General features: G+C 45.1%; 2 protein-coding genes across 3 annotated transcripts in view; one reads left to right on the top strand and one right to left on the bottom strand.

Annotated features, from left to right (window-relative positions):
* Nucleotides 1-17,440, top strand: part of LOC146672933 (uncharacterized) — a 405,352-nt gene that overhangs the window by 998 nt on the left and 386,914 nt on the right. The window contains exons 2-6 of one of the 2 annotated variants that reach the window (XM_085401517.1): nt 1,064-1,407; nt 1,495-1,632; nt 1,741-2,064; nt 3,154-3,480; nt 3,815-4,352. In XM_085401517.1, coding sequence (XP_085257643.1) covers nt 1,064-1,407; nt 1,495-1,632; nt 1,741-2,064; nt 3,154-3,480; nt 3,815-3,894 — 1,213 coding nt within the window. In that variant the 3' untranslated portion in view covers nt 3,895-4,352. Of the gene's footprint in view, nt 1-1,063; nt 1,408-1,494; nt 1,633-1,740; nt 2,065-3,153; nt 3,481-3,814; nt 4,353-17,440 lie in introns of those variants that run through there. The other variant, XM_085401516.1, reaches the window with a different exon arrangement.
* LOC146672962 (uncharacterized) lies at nt 9,516-15,703 on the bottom strand. Its single transcript, XM_085401568.1, has 7 exons — nt 15,178-15,703; nt 14,974-15,071; nt 14,315-14,356; nt 13,989-14,240; nt 12,632-12,871; nt 12,088-12,324; nt 9,516-10,147 (listed from the first exon to the last, which is right to left on the bottom strand). The coding sequence occupies exons 2-7, from the start codon at nt 15,002-15,004 to the stop codon at nt 10,032-10,034; spliced, it is 918 nt and encodes a 305-aa protein (XP_085257694.1). The 5' UTR covers nt 15,005-15,071; nt 15,178-15,703; the 3' UTR covers nt 9,516-10,031.

The raw sequence follows: 17,440 nt of genomic DNA, 5'->3' as shown, positions 1-17,440 counted from the left end.
TGTCTCTGAGCTGTGTTTCCTGTTTTATTTTGAAAGTGCCTGGTCCAGTACGTTATGTCACCTTGTTGTGGTGTCTTCCCTGTGTGCTGTGTGCTCTCTGATCCTAGCCACAGTACTTCTTACTTTGTATTCGCTTCCTAAATTCCTCAGTTTGTTAGTTTTGAGTCCAGAGTCCTGGTGTGCTCACAGCCGGCTCAGGACAGCCAGTTCTTCCCAGGAGAGGCAAAGGGACCCAGCAGCCTATTAAAGCCCCTCTGCTGCACTGGGCTGTCGTAAAGGTATAATGTGTGGTTAATACTGCAGTCTGCTGTTACATGTGTTACCATTTAAAATCTGCTGTATGTAAAGTACTGGCACCCCTCAGCTTCCCAGTAGATGCATCTATCGTACAAATGGGAAAATCCTAAGGTGACCTCTGACCTTGGGATGGTCAGTGATGGTCCCTGATTTTCAAACTGATCCAAGATGAAGCTGCACCATGGTATCAGTTTGGAATCCTACCACTGGACCGTCAGTCTTTTATGGCTGATGAGTAAAAAGGGTGCACTAAGACAAAGCTCCTACACTTTTTTCAGCTGGCTTGAGTTGTTTGAAGTCCCATGTCTGTGGGTCAGTTTCAAACATCTGTCAGGGTTTCTCTCCGCCTGGTGCTTTTTAAGGCAGAGAAGCAGCAGCATGAGGGCTGGGCTCGGTCTTTGTAAGTTCCTGGGTTGTTTTTTTATTTGGCTGTAGTTATTCAGCCGGCCAGACGAACGCTTGACTAGAAACAGCTTTGAAACTTGGTGAACATGAAGTCATTGATATTAGAGATAAACAGTATTTAAGACCTTGTGCAATAAAAGAAGAAATAACTGTTTTCCAGCTTAAAACCAGAGTGTGGGTGACGGTTGGTGGATCACTGTTATTCCCAGTTTTTCCTGCTCTGGTTCTTTTGGTTTTGCCTGCTGAGCTCGATCGCTCACTGGTGCTCATCTTTACATTAGTAAAGTGTTTGCAGTCATTCTCTGTCTCACAGGCCTTAAAAGCATCACCGCTCTCACCTGTTTCCTGTTTCTCCTCTCAGTTTTCAAGCATGCCTCGGGCTGGAGGTGTATGAGGGGGCGGAGTCTGTCATGCTGCCCTGTCAGGTACCAGAGGACGTTTACCGGGACGCCACAGCAGTGGTTTGGGGCCGCAAGGACCTCAGCAGCCCGACAGTCCATCTGCGTCTGCAGAGCGGGGACGATCTCACGAGACAGAATGTTATTTACTTCAACCGAACGTCGATGAGAGCCGACGCTCTGCAGACCGGAGACCTCAGCCTCACTCTGAGGAAGCCCGTAGTCAATGACACCGGCACCTACACCTGCACCACCCGAAGATATGGACAAGATCAGAGCAAGACCCATTTGCAACTGAGGGTGGCAGGTCAGTGCTGTCGATAAAGGTCAGAGGTCAGTCATACTCTGAGAATCTGCTGGGTGATGTTCAGGTTGTTTGTGTTTGTGTGGACAGAACGTCCTCCTCCTGGTCCCACTCCTCCTCCAGTCTGGCCCAAAGTTCTCTCGGGTGTCCTGGTTCCTGTGGTTCTCCTGGCTGTCGGCTTTGGGGTCTTCATGTACTTTAGATATAAAAGGTTAAAGAACAAAGAAGGTATGTGTGTTATCAGACCGCTCCACGGACATCAGTCAGTGTTTATGATGACATACAGCATTTACCACATGAGCATGGAGCTCATGTGCTGCTTCATTCTCTTCTCAGTCGTTCAGGTCACAGCAGAACCAGGTGATGAGTCGGTCGTGCTGACCTGCAGAAGCACCGTTCAGCCCGATGGTGCTAAAGTGGTGTGGAAGGACAGGAATGAGAGGAAGGTGCACGTATGTCAGAAAGACTCTGAGCAGCCTGAAAAACAGCACAGACGCTACAGAAACCGAACAGAGATGAAGAAAGAGCCGCTGAGGACCGGAGACCTCAGCGTGACCCTGAAACACCCCACAAACACCGACAGGGACACCTACACCTGCACCGTCTACAGCAGGGAGGGGAAAGAACTGATGGAGAAACAGGTGGAGCTGAAAATCAAAGGTCAGTGCTGCAGATACAGAGGCTTGGATATTGTTATTGACAGCTATTTTGTCACAGTGCGTGTCTTTGTCTGTCACACACCTGCTGTGCAGCAGCTCTGTTATACTGACAAACACAGAGGCCATCTTTGTAGTTCCTGTCAGACTTCATTAGGTCTTCCTGTTTGCTCTCTGTTAGAAATATGAGCAGCAGTGGACTTTGATGGGACGTTACGGTGCAGGCTTGAACAGCTGCTGAACAGATGTGAGTTCAGGGGAGCGTTGTCGTGTTCTCAGAGGAACAGCAGTGAGTCTTTGAGGAACACGATGCTGCTTTCTGTCATTTGTCTGATGAGTTCTATCAGCGATGGAAACCAGAGTCTGCTACTGATATGAGAGGAAAGCAGGAACAGCTGATACTGGACGCTCCTGCCTTCATGTGGTACAAAGCAGGACTGCACTCTACTCTGAATCTTAAACATGTGTAGTGTTCACTGTGAAAGCAATTAGAAACAAATCAGTACATAAATAATGACGGTGAGTTATATAAAGGCCAAGTGAGGCACCAGGACTCTAATCAGATAGATTTAAAAACAACTGGATAACAATATCATTTCCATTCGTCAGGATTCTTCATTGTTTAGAGTGAAAGACGTAATCACACTCCCATGTATGTACAGCAGGGCTTTTTCAGCATGTTGGTGCTGCATTTCTGCTGATGTCCAAATCTTTATGAAGTTATAAAATCAACCCTGTTTATAGAACAGTTCAGTGCGTTTGTGTGAAGAAGAACGATAAAGCTTGTAGCAAACCTGGTGTTGGACAGACCTCTTCAATGAGTGTGTAGATGAACTGCAAACATGGCTTCTTAGTAACAGTGTAACTGCCTTTCACTGATCACACATCTTCAGGCCCTCGTCTTCAAATGACTGACTGGGACCAGCATCGAGATGAAGCTGGTGACTTAGTGATGTTGCTGCTGAGACTTTGATGTGATGCTTCTGTGGCTTCGTGATGAACACGTGTTTCAAATGCTGCATAAATTAAAATTAATTGACAAACATGAATGCCGTGTCTTCGTACAGCTCATGTTGTGTTGTTCTCCTCTCAGAGTGCCAGGTGGAGGTGGTGGAGGGGGCGGAGTCTGTCCTGCTGCCCTTCAAAACCACAGAAAACCTGCCCGGGGACAGCGATGTGGAGTGGAAACGCCATGAACCCGAATACATGAAGGTCTGTGTGTATGAGAACGGCTCTGACCGGCCCGACAAACAGGACGACCATTACAGAGGTCGCACTGAGATGAACACTGACCTGCTGACCACCGGAGACCTCGGTCTGACCCTGAGACAGCCCACAGTGAAGGATGCTGGGAGATACGCCTGTGAGGTCAACAGCAAGGAGGCCTGGAGATACAAGAGGGTGTGGCTCACAGTCAAAGGTGAGTTGTAATCGGTGTGAATGTGTCGTACTGTCCTATCTTTACATCAGTTCTGTCTGTTTGTAGTTAACTTTAAAAAAGCATTTCAAGTCATAAGAAAGGGCATCGAGAGAGCTGTGCAACACACCTTTTGTTTTTATGCCCTACGACGTCACAATGATGCTACATAGTTTCACTAAGTCAGACACACACAGCTTATAGAAGTCAAAGATTTCAGTACACCGTTTTAGTCTGCAATGCTTCCGGGTCAAAGGTCAGCATGTAGCAATTAAAACATCAAAGTGTTAGTTTAGCTCCGAGTGTTTGTTTGTGACTTCTTGTGTTTCCTCTGCAGGGACAGATCAGGTCCAGGATCCAGCCGAGGACAACAAGGCTTTTGAAATGGCTCCTCTGATGGACCAGCAATCAGCTTAATCTGACTGGGCTCTGATCATGGATCTGACTGGTCTGTGAGTCAGAGGGAAAACACCAGTAATGGGCTGAAGGGGATGAAGAGGGGACGATGCTGAGTTCCTCCACGTTCTGTGAGGAGGTTTTCGGTAGCTCGGCGCACTCATTTGTTACCACATTAGCACAAACAACACTCATTTTTTACTTACACATTTATATTTTACTTACCCATAATGCCTTGCTGTTCAGGTCTCAGCTGTGACCTGGGTGCTGTTTAGTTGATGTTTGGACCTCATGTCTGCACGGTCTCAGAGCTCCTACATGTGTGAGGCTTTAGTGTTGGCTGTGTCTGTGAAACTGCACAAAATACAAGACAACTAACACTTTAACATACATGTAGCTAACGAAGTGTACGACGAAAAAGAACAAAATGTTTCTGTAAAATGCTGCTGAAGAGAAAAGAAATAAAGTCCATCATCTGTCTCTGTCTGATGTATGGACATTTGTTATTCTTTACACAGTTAATCACTTTGGTTCACTCCTCACAACACCTCAAAGTGTGGAGGAAGCAGTGGCTCAGATAACCAGTCGTTCCAACCAAGGTGTGGAGTTCATGTTCAGACAGTCTGAAGACACGTGTGTCAGGTTACCTGTGGATTCAGAATATGCTGTGGGTGTGGATGTTGAGCTCACACTGGCTGATAATGTCTAACCTTCTGAGACTGCTGGCTAACAGCTAACGCTGCATGAACTCCTGCACGGCGCTGCTGACCGTGTCCATCCCATAATGACCTCAGTGTACCATCCTGTGATGTGTCCAGCAGGAAAACAAAGCTCAGATCAGGCATAACGATGAGTTCACTGCACACAGACGCCTCCACAGTCACAGATCTCAGTGCAGCAGAGCATCTTTGGTAGAGTGACATCATAAATGTGCAGCCTGTGTGTGATGACATCACATTAGCATGGACCCAAACCTCTGAGGATGTTTCCAGGACTGTGATGAGTCCGTGTCATTAACAAGCAAGGGACCAGGGTGCCGGCACGGTGTACCTAATAAAGTGGCCATCGAGAATGCCTCTGCGCGACGTCTCCATCTCAAGTGTTTCCAGCAGGGGGAGCCGTCTGATCCTTTATTGTCACAGAGACATGTCACTGCACACACTCATGGCCACTTTATTAGGCACACCTGTTCCGATGCACGGCAGCCGCTCTGTGCTTGTGTACCTAATAAAGTGGCCCTGTGTGTGAACCCACAGTCACAGGAGACGAGTGTCTGATATGTTTGGTTTTACAGACGAGAGAGAACACAGAGGGAGAATCTGTGAAGTCAACATCGAGGCCCCACTGAGATGAAAGAAGAGCCACTGACAACCACAGACCTCAGTCTGACCACAGTGGCGTCTGCATCCTTAGACAGAGAGAGACAGAAAACTGACTTTGTCAGAGGTCGGTAAACACATCACAGAGGTCATTGAGAAGCAGTGCATGATGGGAAGATGAGTGACACAAACTAGAAGCGCTGTGTCACAATCTGTTGAGAAATCGTCTAAGCCTGGTCGGCAACCTGCGGTCTTTAGTCCTCAGTGCGGCTCCGCGTGGTTTGGGAAAATAAATGAGAAGTATTTAGCTGAAGTGTTTATGTGTATATATGTTTATGTTAGCTCCTTTTTAACTTGCAGTTCTAAATTGGAAGATTATTGTGATTTTGAAATATAAAAATAAAATTATATTCTATTAACTTTTCATCGCTCAAAATAAGCGTCACACTCGTGGAAGCCGGTGTAGCCGCCGAAGCGCCTGCATTTATCGAGACTTTCAACCCCAGGTAGGCCAGTTATGGATCTTCGGATCCACATTACGTCAGCAGCTCCACCGTGAACTGTGTTCAAACAAACAGCGCTCACGCCTCACAGACGACAGCTTACAGTCCTGCGTAAAGATGAACGTGCCTTCGTACAGACGCTGTGCGCAGAGGTTCAGGAGCAGAAGTCCCGTTGTAAACATATCACGGCAGACCCGACGATGTTTGCATGAACGCGCTTTTCAGCATCTCTTTATTGACCACTTTTCACACACGGTTGCTGTGCGCACACAGCCGGTGTTAAAGCTCACAGACCGACACAACAGCAGAGACGTTAAGGCGGCGAGGCGTGATTGCAGGTGCCGCTCAGGTGCGTCCACCTCCCCTGCAGCGCTGCAGACCACGCCCCGCCACACACATTAACCAGGTAAATACATATTTAGGCAGAATTTTGCAAAAATCTATTTTTTTTTTTCAGCAGCATACAGCTTTTTTCCCAATATTTTTTTTAAAAGTCAGGTCAAGGCTCCAAAAGCCCAAAGGCGATATAAGGGTGGCTCACAGCAGTTTTTAGTTCAGCTTTCCTTTAATTACATAAATAAAATGTAATTTTCTCTGCAGCACTTCATAGATTTCATAAGCAACACACCCTAGTTGTTCACACAAAGCATAAAGGTAAATAACAAAGTGTTATCTTCATGTTAGATGTCAGAAAGTATTTGTCTTTGTCGTTGCGTGGAAACCGGGTCCACGTGGCTCTTTGGGTCTTAAAGATTGCTGATCTCAGCTTTCGTTCCCCGTCCGACAGCACACATTTACTCTGACACTGAAAGTGAAACTGGGCAGATGTCAGACTGATACCACACATTTCTTTTAAAAGCTGGTGTTTTCTGTATTAACCGCTGTGGTCATGTGGTTCAGCGTGGTCACTTCTGTTCAGTTCAATTTTATTTATATAGCGCCAAATCACAACAACCGGTTGGGGCGAGAGAGGGAAGACAGGATAAAGACATGCTGTGGAAGAGAGACAGAGATTAATCAGTATGATTCATTGCAGGTAGAGTCGTGGTCTCTGAGCTGAGACTGTCTCCGGTTTGTCTCCTCTGCTCAAAGCTGCAAACTCCTCAGAGCAGCTCTGAAGCTTCAGAGAGAAGAAGCTCCCTAAGAACCCCTAAGGTGGTGTGAAACATTCACAGCTGGATGTTTTAAAGTGACTCTTTCATGACATTAACACATGTGAGGTTAACTATAAATCTCAGGAGTGTCTATCAAACTCCTGAGATGTGTTTGCTCCTGTTCACGGCTGTCGCTGACTCTGAGCCTCTGTAATAAACCTCCAAGGTCTCCATGTGTAAAGAAGTCTTCGTGCTGCAGTGAATCTGACCCTTAATGTTCTTCTTTAAGCTTCAAACACGTGTAATGAAGAAAGCTTGTTTATATGAGCTCCATAAAAACATCAGAGCAGGTTGAGGTGGCGTCCATCTCTGAACACTGTAGTTTGAGCATTCATCATCAATGAAAGCTGTTCCTTTGTAATTGTCACGGTCCCCGTGTCTCTCTGGTTGGCCCACGCTGGCTACAGGTTTTGTTGTTGTTAGTTTTAGTTTTTTGTCTCTCCTCCTCCTCTCTGCCTGGGTGGAGCTCATTACGGGCTCTCACTCTTGGCCCACGCACCCCTGTGGATGGTGTCCACCTGCGGCTGATCTGGCTGATTTCCCCAGCTGCTATTTAAGGCAGTGGCACAGAGCAGCTCACCGCTGGAACGTCGAACCACCTGAGTTCGTGCTCGCGGCATATTCAAAGAAGAATCGCTTACACGTGTTTTATGTTGTGGAACTAACCTTTGACCTTCTGTCTGTAGATTCTGGACCGAATCACCGGACCTGTCCAAGTGGGGCAGTGTGTGGAGTGTTGGAGCGAGTGCGGCTGAAGAGGAGTGCGTGTGTGCAGAGGAGCGGTGGCGGTGACTGAGGGGAAGAGGAAGCGTGTGTGTGGATTCCCCCCCCCCCCCCCCTTCTCTCCCTGGAGCCCTGGACCCCCTCCCAACTCACTGTACATATATTTTGCACTAAGGTGATCCCTATTGTAAATAAATCCCCTTTTTGTTTCCTTGAAAGAACTGTCTGCGCGTGGGTCCGTTCAGTAGCCATGACAGTAATCCTCCAAACCAGCTTTCCATGACCTCGATGAGATCATCAAGGTCATGGAAAGGTGGGATAGGCTGTTGTAGTTTTATAACTGTGATGTGTGTGTGGTTGTAATTACATACAGATCCATGCTGTAGTTTAAACTGGTCCTTATACCTGAATTTATTGTGTACCCACAAAGGAGACTCATTAAGCTAATTAATGATGTAGGGCTGACTCGTGCGCAGCTGTTTTACATAGGTTAACTTTTCTTTATTGGGCATTTATTCCCGGTCTCAGTGCACATTTATTTAGAGCTGTGAGTACACCTCACTCACCGCTCACACTGAAAACACGCTTTCCTCTTTCTGCACATTCACAGTTGCAGCTCATGTTTGTACTGCAGGTTATCAGACATGACCATTAATGCTGAAGCAAAGAAGATGTGACAATGACCGATAGTGAAACTGAGACACTGCCCAGAGAAGTGGATAAGAGGAAACAAGCTTTATTTACTGATCTCGGTTCAGGATTCTGGTCAGACGAGACACAAAAACACAAACCAAGTGTTAAAAACCACAGTTTGTTTACAAAGTTTATAAGTAGTACTCTGTGTTTTATAAATGTGTATAAATACAGCTCAGTGCATGTCTTATCAATCTTCTATATACCATTGCTGCTCCTTAGTTTACCTTTATAAACACAGATGTGTTGTTATGACTGTGATCATGATTATCAGCAGCAGTAACAGCTGATATCAGCAACTCTAACAGTAACATGTCTGTATTTATGAGTGACTCAGCAAGGAAGCTAATACTCACTAATGTTTAATGGTGTAACTTTATTATAAAGTGCTGCACGTGGTTTATCTGTGAGCTCTCCGAGTCAGGTGCGTCTAAAAAGCATGAAGCAAACATTTAGAAAAAAATGCAACTAAAATGTAGGTTTTTTTAATTATTTGTTTAAATAATTAATGAAAATGTGTTCAAATGTGTTAAACTGAATGTTTGTCAATCCAGTAAATGTTTCCTTTAAATGGAGCATTTTATAAAATTACATAGAAAACTAAAGTTTCTGGGTCATTGTGGGCGGCGATGGTTTAAAATTAGTGTCAGACTGAAGCTCTGCTGGGTTTTCACCGTAGTAACAGTGAACAGAGTGAACTGCAGGAGTGTAAGAGACTCGGGCTGGAAACATGATAAAGTGTGAGAATGTAAGAAGATCAAAATGATGCTCAAAGAGAATAACAACATCATAACTGTATCGTAACTGAGCTTTGAAGAGTTATACTTGTTTGCGCTTGTCTCTGAGTCAGTTAGGTTACAGCTCACCCTCCGGCCTGTGGGCAGTTTCACGCATAATAGGAGTTAAAAACCATGACGAAGTTAAAAAAGTGTTAAATAACAGATTGTGTTATTCAGCTGATATGTGTCCACTAATAAAAGCAGGCTAACTCTAATATTAGGGTACTCGTCTGGGGCGCATTTAGGAATTTAGAAAATGCATGAAGACAAAACCGTGACTCATAATTACATCAAAGCTCAACTAAACTAAAGCCTCCTCTGAATAATTCTGTAGAAAAAAAACTCAACAAAAGTCTAGGATTATTTTAATATATCATTTTATTTTTTTCCAATATTGTTTCAGTTGTTTTAGTTTAGTTAATTTTACATCATGTGATGAGAATACTTTCTTCACAGCTGGTTTTAGTCTTGAGTTTTAGTTTCCACCCTGTGGCTGTGTGACTCCCGAGAACATGACATGACAACACCACAGGAAGCTTCCCCATCAGCTGAGCTGTAACATCCTCCAGCTGTTATATGGCTGGCGGATGTAGACAGTACAGAGAAAATAGTTCCAACATTAAACTGTTACAAGGTGTAAAGTTAAACATATACAGATTGAAACGTTATGTTATTAGTAAAAGTGGGAAACCCTCTCTGGGCTTCACTGTTACAGCAGTTTAACCTCCAACATCAGACGTTCATCTGTGAGCCGATACACAAAAGCTGGGATTCAAAGAGTCAGCAGGAGAGCGAGCGGAGAGCAAAGGCATGTCCACAGTCCGTGACAGGTTTCAGTAACAAATCTTTCAGGAAGTGACTTTGAGGAGCGGGAAGAAACCAGTATCACATGTGCAGTCTGAGAAATGAGAAGCTGGAGCTTCCCACACGATGGACGCTTCCCTCTGCTCTGTGTGATGAAACGTCAGCGGAGTCAGAGCAGCAGACTCATTCAGAGTATTCAGAGTCCTCGAAGAGCGCGCACTCAGCCGTGAGGTCAACCACCGCCTCGTAGTTTTCTTCAATGCACTGGGTCATCTCCACGGAGACGGGAAGTCTGTTTGCTGTGGGCAAAGCATCGGGGTGAATGTTAGTCTCCACACATATACATACAGTCCTCAGTGAGACATGCTGCACCGCGGGCACCATCGTATGTCCAAGTTGGCCCACAGCAGGCCCACAGTGGGCAGCTGTGGGTGAACTGTAGGGCTGTCGTGGTGGGCCTGATCTCTGATAACAACGAGACGGCCTACCTGAAGGAGATTAGGAATCTGGAGAACTGGTGCCAGAGGAACAACCTCCTTCTAAACGTCAGTAAGACAAAGGAGCTGATAGTGGACTTCAGCACTAAGCAGGAGAGGAACTACCAGACCCCCGTCATCAACGAGTGCCCAGTGGAGAGAGTGGACAGCTTCAAATACCTCGGAGTTCACATCACGCAGGACCTGTCATGGTCCTGTCACATCAACACCGTGGTGAAAAAGGCCCGACAGCGTCTCTACCACCTCAGACGCTTGAGAGACTTCCAACTGCCCTCCAAGGTGCTCAGGAACTTTTACTCGTGCACCATAGAGAGCATCCTGGTGGGAAACATCTTAACCTGGTTCGGGAACAGCACCATGCAGGACAGACGAGCTCTACAGAGGGTTGTGCGATCAGCTGAGCGCACCATCCGCTCCGAGCTCCCTGACCTGCACTCAATCTACAGCAGGCGGTGCTGGACCAAGGCCAGGAAGATGGTGAAGGACCTCAGCCATCCCAACAACAGACTGTTCTCTCTGCTGAGGTCAGGAAAGCGATTCCGCTCCCTGAAGACCAACACAGAGAGACTGAGGAGGAGCTTCTTCCCGCAGGCGATACGGTCTCTCAATCACACCACCACACAGTACTGACCCACACATATGGTTCTTACACACACACTGGACTTTCTGGACTTTGGTTTTGCACAACACTGGTCACTATATTCTTCATTTCCGGTTAATACTTGTACAGCTGCTGTTATTGTGTATATATTTATTTATATTTAGATTTCTTCATACATTCTTATATAGTTCTATATTGTGTATTTTGTTGTACAGTTATTTTATTTTCAACTTTAATTTATATATTTTATCTTATTCTTCCCAGTTAAATTTACCCTTCATTCTAATTTGTGTTGTACAGTTATTTCATTTTTAACCTTAATTTATATTTTATTCCTTCCTAGTTAAATTTACCCTTTTTAATTTTTCATATTTATTTCCTATCTTATTCATAGCCTTTTCCTTTTTTGTTCTCTTTAGGTCACGAGCAGTTGTCCAAGCATTTCACTACATATCGTACTGTGTATGACTGTGTACGTGACAAATAAAAATTTGAATTTGAATTTGATTTGTGACTCATTACCGATTATACAGGGCAATGGGTTTTAGTCTTTTAGTCTTGTCTCCATCATGTCTTCCAGCTTTGGGGTCTCCAACTCCAGTCCTCAGAGCTACCGTCCTGCAGCTTTTAGATGCATCCTTGTTCCGACACACCTGAATCAAATGAATGGCTTGTTACCAGGCCTTTCCCTAACTCGATGAAAAGCTGAAGAGGTAATTCAACCATTTGATTCAGCCGTTTCTCTGCATTAAAACAGTAGCTCTCAAAGACTGGAGTTGTAGATCTCTGCTTTAAACCGTGCAGCTCTGGAGGTCTGTGCAGCTACAGATCAGGCGTGTACACCTTTTACTGCACCAGGTCACAGTTGAATCGATCACAATCAGGTTCCAACTTCTTAAAATAGTTTCAGACACTAGAAGCTGTTACCTTTGGTTCTTGTCTGCTGTTATTTGGGTGTATAAAGGTTAGTATGTGAGCCTAACCCTGGTTAAGAGCGGTGAAATATCAGATTAAAGCTATGGTTTGGCTTTAGCAGTCCGGTTACTGTAATAATTAAAAAGGCAGTGCAGACGTTTGTGATTTTACAGTCAGAGCTGCCAGCAGGACAGCAGCAGTGATGCACCTGTGTGCAGGTATCTACCTGAGCGCCTGGTGGCCAGCCGGTCCAAGCAGATGGACAGCAGCAGGCCGGTGGTGATGGAGTAAATACAAAAGGCCAGCAGGTGGGAGAGGAGTCTCAACACAGGCACACAAGAAGAAGGAGCAGGAGGACGAGGTGAGGAACAGTTGGTGGGAGGAGGAGGAGGGGGAAGAGAGGGGAAGGGGGACATGGTTTCACGAGAATGGACAGATGATCTGACGGAGGTCGTCGGGGGATCTGCAGGAGAGATAAGGAGGCGTCCTCAGTTCATTCACTCAGGGTTCGATAGAAAGGCTCAATGTGAGCGGTGCAGCGAGGCTACACCACAAACACAGGCTTTCATCTCCATCTATTAGTAATAGATGCTGAAGAGGAGCGTGCTAGTTATTGCATCATTATTGATCGTGATTATAACCACAGTTAAATCTCAGAGTGATGAATTCTCTGTCTTTGCTCCACGTGCTCTCCATCGAGGTCAAGGACATTAGAAAAACACAAAAGAGGCCCAATTTATGATGACAGCAAATGATGTCAGTGTTCTGACCTCTGACCCTCAGGTAGCTATGAGCAGATGATCCACTCAGATCAGTAGCACACCAGTAGAAACCCTCATTAGACTGCTGCACGTTGGAGATGGTGTGCTCTTTATTTCTAGGTCCAAGAAGACGTCCACTGTAGAAGAAGTAAGCTGCCACTGTTTCACCAGTGCTGAGCCTGCAACGCAGAGTGAGATTACTTCCTTTTGTCACAGGAAGTGCCGGGATCTCCAGGATCACTCCTTTTTCTGGGTAAGAGAGACAAAAGTACACACATGTAGACTGGAAGCTTCTGGAGACAGCATGCAGGAGGTCAAATGATGATGCCATAGGACTGAATTCATGAACGTTCATCATCACAGACTATAAATGATGGTGTGGCCACTGCAGTCTGACCCTCTGCTTTTATAATGATCACTCAGAGGCATTTTCTTCTTGCTATGATGGAGAAGAACAGATAGCTAGCATAGCTGTCAAGCTGCTTCCATAGACCATACTGATGTTTGCTAATCAGTGCTACATATCGTCCAAATTAAAACTGGCATTTCACTGAAGTGCAGCACAAACTTCTGAGGTATTCTGTTATTACTAACCAGCAGCCATCCTATTGGTCCAAAAGCATAAACACGGTCCAGAGGTAACTTTGCCAGTAACCACAGCTGCCTGTCAAAGCCCCGTCACTGAAAGAGGCCACGCCCCCACCGATGAAACTTTAATACGGTTTAAACAGGCGAGTAACAAAAACATTCTCTCCCAGTATTTTGCCCTTTTATTGTTATAAAGGGCAAAATTAGATTCACTTATTTATTTATTAGATATTTTAACATGAGAGCCTGTGAGGGCTAACGCCCTGCTGGAGCCTCTGGTGGACATTACAGGAACTACAGGAACTTTCAGCCCCGCAGGTCGATGGCTGTTCTGTACCACAGTGCAGCAGATTTAACACCATCTAGTTTAGTGTAGCAGTGAGTTCTAAGTACTTAAGTATCTCCTAATTACAAGTATTTTAAGTATATCAATGTTTTCTAGCCTAAAAAATCCAAAACAATATGAACAAAAATCTGAGACATTAATTGAAACATATATTAAAACAATATGAAAGTAAAATTCAGACAACGTGTCATTTGAAGTATAAACTGGATTCTTACGGCTCATCTCCACATAAGCACCACATTGTTGATCTATGGATCAAGCTGTTATTCACACATTCAAGGTGCTTTGTGCTAAATGCACCTGCACCTGCATATATATAAAAATAAATATATGGTTGTACTTCACCTGTCACAGGTGGTCCTGATGCTGTAATGCCCTTAAATGTTCAGAGCAACTGTGGAAAAAAAGAAGAAAAGAAACAACTTACTTTACCTGAAACACTGATGGTGACGTCATCACTCTTCTGCCCAGAACTGGTTTCACACCAGTAAATCGCTGTGAAGGTTGTTTTAAAGTCCTGAACACACAAGGACTCATCAAGTCTAGTGAAGTCTGCTGCTGCTCCACACTCATCAGTCTGGTTTCCTCTGGTCCTCCTCACCGTCCATCCATCATCACAGCTCAGAGACACTGGAGAGGATCCGCTGAAGACCTGCTGAAGGTTTGGACTGACAGACAGAGACACTGGAGGACACATGTGTAAATGTATTTGTGTTCTTGTTGGAGTCTCACTGATCGTTTTCACATCATCTCCTCACCTGCAGAAACAGTCGGTGCAGACAGCAGCAGCACACACACACCTGCAACAGGAGGAAAATCCACAGACTTGAGCTTTTTCTCACGTCCTCAGAGGTGCACACTAACAGACTGTGGCAGACGTCCACAGATCAGGAAGAAGACTGGACCATCCGGGACAAAAGACCGATATTTTCTTGGTTCCACATTCCTCACTATAAAGCACCTGAAGTACTGCTGAATCATCACAGCCTAATTGTTTTCAGCTTTTAGATCATTGTGTAAGTTTCCTCATATGTTTAAATGGGACAAAATATAAAAACTTTAAAGGTTTCAAAAACCTTCCAGACTCCCAGTTGCTGGTTTTCTTTCCTCATTTGTAATATTTATTGCGTCCTTTGTTGTTTGTGTCTATATTAAGAATAAACATTTAAAAAACAAGCACATCTTTTACAGAGACCCTGACTCTAAACTACAGACCCTGCTGAACATTAAACATTTCTGATTGGATTATTTTCTGGATTTACACAGAACAGAAAGGAGCAGACTTCCTGTTTTCTCCCCCGACAACACGGAGTAAACTCTCAGGATTCATCCAGTGTCCGTCCTTTACCTGGAGCTGGACTCACTGAGTGGGTGAGTGGGTGGGTGAGTGGGTGTAGGATTGCTGTGTGTGACTCACCGGGGAGCAGAGCCACAGGTGCAGTCTTCATGGTGTCTGGATGAGCATCGAGGGTCAGTGTGAGCTGCAGACTTTCACTTCAGCTCTTTCACAGCCGCCTGTTACCACATTAAAGACGGAAGCCTCAGTATAAGGAGGGGAAACAGGAGCAAAGGTCTGAGCTCTCAGCCAATCACGTTCAAGTACGGCCTTCTTAAAACTGACCTGCAAACGCTGCAGTTTAGAAATCCTTCGCGAGCTGTGTGAGTCTATCAGAGGTCCTTCAGTCAGTCTGAAGAAAACACAACAGCTGAGATTGTTAGTCTATAAACAAACTCCACCACAGTCACATGACGGCAGCGTCGCCACCTCTGAGCTAATGAGTTCCTGCAGCACAGAAGCTCCTCACCTGCTCACATCACCTGCCTGTGAGTTCAGAGGCTTCTGTTTGGATGCACACACAGAGCTGCAGACCACGTCTGACCAGCAGTGACTGGTTTGAATCTGACCTCCAGCTCTTCTACTGGACCTCTAAAGTGGGTCTCGTGTCCAGACACGAGTGTTTTTAACTCTCAGTGGCTCGTGTTGGACAGGAGATATGTGAAATGCGCCGGAGTGATGTTCTAATGCAGGTGGTCGGAAATAAGAAGTAAAACAAGCTCACAGTGAGTCAGTGTGGGTGAGCTGTGGCCAGGACAAACCCACAGTTAGTCCACGTGATCCCACCTACACTTTACTAAACCTATAGGCCTTTATGTGTGAAACTGCAGGGGCCCTGTGGGTGATAACTGTGGGTTTGTCCTGCCCACAGCTCACCCACACTGACTCACTGTGGGCTCAGGAGGACACGTTAGCCGGGGCATTATTATTTATTATAAAATAAAAGATGAAGCCAGAGAAGATGTTTTATTACACGCTCAGAAAATCGATGCTAGAAAGAAAGAAAGAAAGAAAGAAAGAAGAGGAAGAAGAAAGCTTGGATTTAAAGGGGAGGATGCTCATTTAAAGCTTTGATGTAAGTCCTCGTGTTTAAATCAAATGTTATGTTTGTTCACACTGTGAAACCTGCTGCTAAACAAACTGAGGCAGACTGACTGTGTTGTTTAAAGTCGTCTGCAGGTTAGTTTGCTGCACTGTGATTGGTTTAAAGCTTCCTCCACCACTTCAACCTCTTCTCTGCCCACTTCCTGTTTCGAGGCAAAGTCATCCTCCTCAATGTAAGAAACAGGACAGATATATTTTTACATTTTCCTTCTCTGCTTGTGTTTAACTTACCTGAGTAAAGCTGAGAATCTTTATTGGAAATATAATTTAGACTGAAACGAAGCTTGTAATTCCATCTACTGATGTTATTATATTAATATGACACGAGGTTCAGTTGAACAGTAGTATCTGTACTTCTGCTTATGTACAGCTTGTGTGTACTTTGCCACCTCTGCTTATTTTCCTCTGTTATTGAGCCTGTCGCTAGTTAGCTAACATAAACTATGTAAGCTATTCAACCAACCACATTATGTCATGATGCGCACAAGATGGCGCTACACGTTTTTAAAACTTTAAGCTCTTATTTGTTAAATCCAGCTTCACAGTTATATCAGTTTTTGAGAGCAGGGCTCAGTGATGGAAATGAGCCTTTCTACATTTAAGAGTGTTGTTTCCACTTTAACGGGATCCTACAACTTTAAGTGGAGTGGACACAGCTCAGAGTACGAGAGCTAATGAAGCTCACATTCACTTCACCATCGTCCTGTACAAATAACTGTCGATGTGTCAGTCTTCCATCAAATGCCAACGCTCAGCATCATCTACAGCAGCAGCTGATTCTCAGACTGAACAGGCTTCATTTCTGTCTCTTTCTCCCACCTAGTGGTCATTCAGTGGTACTACAGATGATACGTCCCTTGCAGAAGCACGAGGCCTGACTCAGTGTGGCGTCATAAGTCGCTCACAGCCAGTTCAGCTCTTTTAGTTTTGTGTTTTTGCAGTTTCAGTTTGTTAACAATCACAGAGACACTCAGTGGACACAGGAAGTGTTGACTTAAAGTTTTGGACAGTTTTCATGTTGCACATAAAGACTTAGACCTCACAGCGATGGGTTATTAGAAGTGTGCGTGTTCTGTTTTTGAAAGCTGCAGATCATCACTCCAAAATTCTTCATCCCCTTAAAGTCCTGCTGCTGCTGCTGGGAGGTGCGTCCATATGGCAGTTTACAGTTTTCATGCAGGTCACATTGAATGGTTTTATTTTGAAACACCTTGATGGTCTCCTCCTTCCTGCAGCTCTGGGGTCAAACTGTGGGATTACCCGGGTAGGACGGTCTGATGTCCAGACCACACCCACAGGCCCTGTTCTGATGCGATCCTGCAGCCTCGATGCCTCGACTGCTCAGTCTGATCACGGGGCCGTTGATGGTGGTTGGTGATGCTTCATATTCAGCTGGATCAGTGACGGATGGAGGCACTTTTACTGCAGTCACACAAATCCTAAA

Source organism: Rhamphochromis longiceps, linkage group LG3 (assembly GCF_057381845.1).
Source record: "Rhamphochromis longiceps isolate RC_006_pf linkage group LG3, R_longiceps_female_GT1.1, whole genome shotgun sequence".
Taxonomy (NCBI): domain Eukaryota; kingdom Metazoa; phylum Chordata; class Actinopteri; order Cichliformes; family Cichlidae; genus Rhamphochromis; species Rhamphochromis longiceps.
Note: the sequence above shows the minus strand (reverse complement) of the source record. Positions and strands in the feature narration are given on the sequence as shown.

Coding starts and splice junctions, on each gene's coding strand:
- LOC146672962 (XM_085401568.1), bottom strand. CDS start 15,004: ATGAAGACTGCACCTGTGGCTCTGCTCCCCG. Junction 12,872..13,988: donor CGTCACCATCAGTGTTTCAG/GTAAAGTAAGTT, acceptor TCTCTTACCCAG/AAAAAGGAGTGATCCTGGAG. Junction 10,148..12,087: donor GCTGGCCACCAGGCGCTCAG/GTAGATACCTGC, acceptor CTTTGCCCACAG/CAAACAGACTTCCCGTCTCC.